This window comes from Centruroides sculpturatus, unplaced genomic scaffold, assembly GCF_000671375.1.
Source record: "Centruroides sculpturatus isolate CEXI.00-Female unplaced genomic scaffold, Cexi_2.0 scaffold159, whole genome shotgun sequence".
In the NCBI taxonomy this organism is placed as follows: Eukaryota; Metazoa; Arthropoda; class Arachnida; order Scorpiones; family Buthidae; genus Centruroides; species Centruroides sculpturatus.
Genome location: NW_019384659.1, coordinates 753032 through 760697, shown reverse-complemented (window position 1 = coordinate 760697; position 7666 = coordinate 753032). Strand labels below are relative to the sequence as shown.

At 22.9% G+C, this 7666-nt stretch overlaps 1 protein-coding gene across 1 annotated transcript in view; it reads left to right on the top strand.

The window, feature by feature from the left end:
• The window catches only part of LOC111626508 (multidrug resistance-associated protein 1-like), a 65630-nt gene that overhangs the window by 54187 nt on the left and 3777 nt on the right, over nt 1-7666 (top strand). The window contains exon 2 of the mRNA XM_023369906.1: nt 3719-3895. Within this exon, the coding sequence (XP_023225674.1) occupies nt 3719-3895 (177 nt within the window). The remainder of the gene's footprint in view (nt 1-3718; nt 3896-7666) is intronic.

The window sequence follows — 7666 nt, the reverse complement described above, 5'->3', positions numbered from 1 at the left end:
AAAAAAAAATTAAAATTTTTTTGTATATTAATTTTTGTAAGTTTATCATTGTAAAAGTATATTATTATATTAATAATAATAAAAAATATAAATAAGAACATAATAACTTGAATATTTTAAGTAGATAGGACACAAAAATTTTCTTTTTAACTTGACAATCAATTACTTATAGTTGAGTTGGATTTGCTTAATCAGTTAATAATCACATAATGGAGGAATTAATTATTTAGAATAATTAGATCAAGGTCTTCTTATAGTAATATAAATTCTTATAAATTGAAATGACAAATACATTATTTGATTTTTTTTATGCTAGATAAAAATGTTAATTGACAACTTCTGTTACAAATCTTTATTGAGATTTTGTTAATTTTTAAATAAATTTATTTCCTGAATGATAGTGATTTTTATTAAAAAATATCTATTTTCACAATCAAAATATGCATTTGTGTTTAAAAACTTTTAACTAAAAATAGTAAAGAAATTAATTAATAAATAAGATAGTTTTGAAAGAAATAACTTCATTATAATTGATGAAATATTTGAGATAATTTGCTCTTCATTGTAAGTTTTTTTGGGTGATTTTAAACCATTCTGTTTCTATAAAAATTGTGTATGTATTCATTCGAATACTTTATACAAAAAAAAATAACTTTAATTTCTTTATATTGAATTTTATATAACTTTTTGTATTAATAATATACTTCATTATAATTTATAAAGAAAAAAATTAATCCTTTCATTGTTGTTGCATTTCAAAACTGATAATTCTGTTGGGCAATTAATAAAGTAAAAGAGATAATGCCTTATAGAGTGTTGCTAGATTTGGAAACTTAGTTTGTGGATTTGGAGATTTCATACTGCATTTTGAATTGAGATTTCTTTTTGAAAACAAATACATTTTAGAGTTCATTTTGATGAATGATTTGTTTGTTAATAAATTTTATACATTATCATTTGTTTTAAAATTGTTTAGAGAAATTGATGATATGCAAACCACTTCAAAATATTCTGTTAAAATCCATTGACTTCTCTTTATGTTGCTATTTTTGTTTAATTAACATAACATTTAATGAAATCACATAGACAGAATAGTTTGTTTTTTACAGTATTTTAAATTTGTTCTTTAAATGTTTTTTATTTACAATACATTATTCTGTTTCATTGCTAAGTTGTGTAAATTCTCACAAAAATCACTAGCTTATCTATTGGAATTTTTGATAAAAGAAATTTAATGAATAAAATGTTAAATCTTCAGGTAAATTGTATTTATTTGAAATTATTTGAATTTTATTATAAATTAGTAAAAGCTATGACAACAACTAAAGAATTATAATCCTAGTAAATAAAGCATTTTATATTATCAAATAACTCAATATTTGGTAAGATAAGATTGGTTTAATCAGTTGAATTTTGTGGTTTTTTTTTTTTTTTTTTTTTTTTTTTTTTTTTTTTTTTTTTTTTTTTTTTTTTTTTTTTTTTTTTTTTTTTTTTTTTTTTTTTTTTTTTTTTTTTTTTTTTTTTTTTTTTTTTTTTTTTTTTTTTTTTTTTTTTTTTTTTTTTTTTTTTTTTTTTTTTTTTTTTTTTTTTTTTTTTTTTTTTTTTTTTTTTTTTTTTTTTTTTTTTTTTTTTTTTTTTTTTTTTTTTTTTTTTTTTTTTTTTTTTTTTTTTTTTTTTTTTTTTTTTTTTTTTTTTTTTTTTTTTTTTTTTTTTTTTTTTTTTTTTTTTTTTTTTTTTTTTTTTTTTTTTTTTTTTTTTTTTTTTTTTTTTTTTTTTTTTTTTTTTTTTTTTTTTTTTTTTTTTTTTTTTTTTTTTTTTTTTTTTTTTTTTTTTTTTTTTTTTTTTTTTTTTTTTTTTTTTTTTTTTTTTTTTTTTTTTTTTTTTTTTTTTTTTTTTTTTTTTTTTTTTTTTTTTTTTTTTTTTTTTTTTTTTTTTTTTTTTTTTTTTTTTTTTTTTTTTTTTTTTTTTTTTTTTTTTTTTTTTTTTTTTTTTTTTTTTTTTTTTTTTTTTTTTTTTTTTTTTTTTTTTTTTTTTTTTTTTTTTTTTTTTTTTTTTTTTTTTTTTTTTTTTTTTTTTTTTTTTTTTTTTTTTTTTTTTTTTTTTTTTTTTTTTTTTTTTTTTTTTTTTTTTTTTTTTTTTTTTTTTTTTTTTTTTTTTTTTTTTTTTTTTTTTTTTTTTTTTTTTTTTTTTTTTTTTTTTTTTTTTTTTTTTTTTTTTTTTTTTTTTTTTTTTTTTTTTTTTTTTTTTTTTTTTTTTTTTTTTTTTTTTTTTTTTTTTTTTTTTTTTTTTTTTTTTTTTTTTTTTTTTTTTTTTTTTTTTTTTTTTTTTTTTTTTTTTTTTTTTTTTTTTTTTTTTTTTTTTTTTTTTTTTTTTTTTTTTTTTTTTTTTTTTTTTTTTTTTTTTTTTTTTTTTTTTTTTTTTTTTTTTTTTTTTTTTTTTTTTTTTTTTTTTTTTTTTTTTTTTTTTTTTTTTTTTTTTTTTTTTTTTTTTTTTTTTTTTTTTTTTTTTTTTTTTTTTTTTTTTTTTTTTTTTTTTTTTTTTTTTTTTTTTTTTTTTTTTTTTTTTTTTTTTTTTTTTTTTTTTTTTTTTTTTTTTTTTTTTTTTTTTTTTTTTTTTTTTTTTTTTTTTTTTTTTTTTTTTTTTTTTTTTTTTTTTTTTTTTTTTTTTTTTTTTTTTTTTTTTTTTTTTTTTTTTTTTTTTTTTTTTTTTTTTTTTTTTTTTTTTTTTTTTTTTTTTTTTTTTTTTTTTTTTTTTTTTTTTTTTTTTTTTTTTTTTTTTTTTTTTTTTTTTTTTTTTTTTTTTTTTTTTTTTTTTTTTTTTTTTTTTTTTTTTTTTTTTTTTTTTTTTTTTTTTTTTTTTTTTTTTTTTTTTTTTTTTTTTTTTTTTTTTTTTTTTTTTTTTTTTTTTTTTTTTTTTTTTTTTTTTTTNGGGGAGAGAGACAGGATTAAGGCTTACTCTGAAAAACTTGGCTTCTATTATACTATTTTAGATGCGGGTTTTTGCGTTTTTGATTGCATTTTAATAGGATACATCAACAGAATATACACTAAGAAGGGATTTTTTGATATTCTCCCCGCGGGGGAGAGAGACAGGATTAAGGCTTACTCTGAAAGACTTGGCTTCTATTATACTATTTTAGATGTGGGTTTTTGCGTTTTTGATTGCGTTTTAATAGGGTAAGTCAACAGAATGTACACTAAGAAAAAATTTTTCGAAAAATTTCCCCCTACTGGGGAAGTGTTATACATTTATAATAGATACATTTTGAGCCACAACAAGGCGTGGTGGGGTCTGCTAGTATTGAATATAAATATGTTTGCTTGTAAAACGTCCGCGGGTAAAGTCGCGGATAAAAGCTAGTATGTTATAAAAATACAATATATAAATCTGACTTCTTATTACTTAATATATTCTTCTTTTACTTACAAATTTCCAATTTGTAAGTAAAAGAAATTACTTAATGGAAAAAATTCAGTAAAGAATTAAATTTACATTGATGCATTTATGTACAAAACAATTATGTACGATTATGATTACAAAACGATTATGTTACGATTATAAATGATTATGTACAAAAATTGAATAGTGTCTTAATTTGAAAAAAGTTTACTTATTAACTTTCTTATCAGAAGATAATTATTGTTTATATGTATTTATTAATGTTAAGTCTGTTATGATAAAATAAGAAGTTAATTTAAATTTAATGTTTTCATTTCAGGATTCACAATTAACATGGAATACTTCTAGTCCTGAGTTTACATCATGTTTTCAGAAAACAGTATTAGTTTGGATGCCATGTGGTTTTTTATGGTTATTTGCTCCTTTAGAAACATACTACCTTTTAAAAAGTTCAGCCAGAAATATTCCTTGGACATGGTTATCAATATCAAAAATAGTATGTATATCTTTATTTATTTTTATAAAATCATGAAGATAATAATTGCCTCTCTCAATAGAACAAATATACAAAAAAGCCTGTTAAAAATGTACAGTAGATCCCCCTATAAGACGGTAGATACGTTCCGTTCTTTATGAATCAATTTTGTAGGAATCATAGTTTACGGACTACGGCTGTTTGAAAGGTTTTCTTTCATAAAATTAATCGATTCTAGACTAATTCGACTCAACATTTCCAAAATACGTATATTTTTTTGAAAATAATCCGTATAAACTACGTTATAAACAAAAAATTGTAGGATTGCTTACCGAGTGTGTACCGTTCGACTACGCCCGTTGCTAAAGCTTGGTTTCGTCGCGGAACAGCGCATCAAATTGCGGCCGCGATTTCTGATATTATTTTTCTGCGAAAACTTCGTTGACCTTTGGAGACATCATTAATATAAATAATTTTTATGGCCGTTAAATAAGAAATGTTTCTTTCACAAGAAATGTATAAAATTACAGTACTAAACAGACGATAGGTCGCCTAACTCGCCGTAGCGTGACGCTAGACGGCGAAAAATATATATTTAATTATAATAAAGTTACAATAAATTAAGTTAATATATAATTATATATACAGTACCTAATTTATATATAATTAATATATAATTATATGTACAGTACCTAATTTATATATAATTTATATAATACTGTCCAGACGATAGAAATCTCTCCGTAGCGTGGCGCTACGGACGGCGGGTAAGTAGTTCGGCTGCCCGATGACGTTTTACGTATTATAGGAGTTATTTTTACCGTTGTTTACGGATAATGCCACAATTTTTATAGGAATCATAACTATAGGAAACGGTTTTATAGGGGGATCTACTGTATTTATAAAGCGACATGTAAATGTGTAGAATCTTGAAGGATTATAAAACACAACATTAAATAGTATATATAGTAGGAGGTCTTTTAACTGACCCATGGTCATTTAATCAGAAGAATATAAAATACTGTACTACATCAATATGTAAATAAAAACTCTGAAATACATTGTCATTTTAAAATAATTTAATACATATGTATCTTAATTTATCTATTACATATGTATCTTAATTTATCTATTACATATATTGTACTAATGTGTTGCTTTAAATCATTAATACAGTAGGTATAATAAAAAACCAAATTACTGTTTATATTACATGTACAGTCTTACTTAAACTCACTTGAAAAGCCAGATATTTTTTTGGCAATTATTGCTTTTTTAAATGCAAAATTTCTAATAAACATCATATCAACAGCATTGCTATTTAATGTAATTACTATGACTTTGATTGCTTTTTTATCTTCTTTATGAGTCACTTTTTCTTCTTTTTCTCTTCATCTCTATTTGCTGTTTTATCTTCAGATTCCTCTATGCATTCAGCACTGATTATTTCTTCATTTGTTGAACATTCATTTTGAAGCTTTTCACCACTCTTTCCCCAGTTCTCAACATCATCTTGAGGTACCTTGCAATCAGGTAGCATCTTAAGATCATTTAACATAGAGATATCTTTATCCGTGTTCTTATCTAATGCTGAATCAGTGGATACAGTTGAGTTCTCAGACACATCTTTCAATATCTGGCCAAACTTTATGCCATGATTTCATAAGTGTTCTAGAAAGCATTTCTTTGAAAACTCTTGCCAACATGTAGATAATGTCCTTCTTGCTGATTTTTATAAGGGCTTTGAGTAAACTTGTTTTGTCACTAGTACATTATAAAATCTGAGAGAAAAGTTTGTGCCTGTATTGTCATTTTAAACATACAGTTATGTCCTGGTCCATAGGTTTTATCAAACTTGTCACATTGAATGGTAAATATACAATTTTAATATCATTATTACAAAATATATCATCAGGATGTGTTGTAATATTATCTTTAATCAGTATACAGAGTATCATAGGCATTTTAATGCTTTTAAGCATTAAAATGCCTATGATACTTTTAAGTAGTATTTTTAATCAGTATACAGAGTATCATAGGCATTTTAATGCTTTTAAGCATTAAAATGCCTATGATACTCTTTTAAGTAGTTCTTCACTTTGTGATCAGACTCAAAACTAAACCAATCTTTAAACAGATATGAGTCTATCCATGCTGATTTCTGAACTTTATAGTATACCAGAAAAGAAGATAGATTTAAATGTTTAAAAGCATGATGTTTTGCAGACTTTCAATTACAAACAGAAGCATTTTATGAGTATCTAATGCATGTACATGAAATGTTACTATTTATTCTTGTTCTGTTTGAATTTAATTGCTGATGTTTCTTGTGCCAAAACAAATGCTTTTGTTGGAAAAAGTTTAAAGTTATACCTGTGTCATCTATATTATAAACTTGTTCAGGATGTAAGTTTTCTTTTTCCCCAATTTTCTGAAATTTCTGTGCAAACTCAATGGCTGCAGATGGCTCAGTGGACAATTTTTCTCCACTTCTTTCTAGATGATAAACACTAAGTAATTTTTTCCAATGTAAAAATCATTCATCATTTGCAGAGAATTCACCTGCATTTTCAAGTTTTGAATGGAGAACAATAGCTTTGTTTTATAATCAGCCTGTTAAACTAAACCAAAATATATCATCACCATGAAGATCAACATATCATCACCAATTTCATATTTTGGTTTCTTCAGGGTACAGTATGTTGAGTTGAAAGTATTTTTCTGACTCTAATCTTGCAGAAATCATATATTGACTGTCTATTTCATTGCCCATCATTGTACTTTTTCCAGCATCTAACTCATCATAAATTTTTCTCACAGATTCCTCTTTATCAAGGCATTCTTACTTACTCTTAAAGCTCTTACTTGCATTTGCATTTTAACAACAATGTACATTTTACAAATACATTTTACATCACTCATCTCACTTATCACATTTAGTACTCATTACAACAGAACACATACACTGTTTCAGTGACATGCTAAAATTGTATAACAGTTAATGGCACATCGTTCTAGACTGCATATTTTAATATCAAAAAACACTTACTACAACACCTTTTCTTGCAGTTGACGTTTATTAGAAAACTTCAAACGTTTTCGGTCTTATTAAAAGACCTTTCTCAAGAAAATACGATTAAATAAAGAACAAACACTGTAAATCGAACACTTAATACAAATAACTCTTTTTTGAATCTTTCGAACTGGCTTATAATCCGTTGCGAATGACGTCAGTGTAAACTTAGCAACGGAAATATAACAATATTACATAAATATTTACATCTAAATACGTATAGTTGCCATCTCTCTACATTATTCAAAAGTACGTAATCTGAGATACATAGTGACTACTTCCTTCAATTATTAATATTATAATAAGCTAGAGGACCATGCTGCTGATATTTTAGTCGCTTCCCGGAAGTTGATTGCGAGGCCTTTATGCTTTGCCTTACAAATCTGCCAGGCTTCCGCGTAATGTCGGTGTTTCCTGTCTCGGACTATCTGCATTAGTCTTGCTTGGTCCCATTCAACTTGGACGTCTTGCTGGTCCGCTAGAACGTAGGTGGCTAGCGCAGTGCATGGTTGTTTTTTTCTTATATTTGCTTGGTGTTCTGCTAACCTGTCTTTGATACATCTTCCTGTTGCCCCTACATACATTAATTTACTTCGTCGCCTTGAGTCTGTGACTGGAATTTTATATACCCCGGGGAGTGTTCTTCTATCCACTAAATCCTTATCAGATCGTAATAGTTGGTACGTGGTGGGGGTTCTTTTATATACGATTCTTTTGTT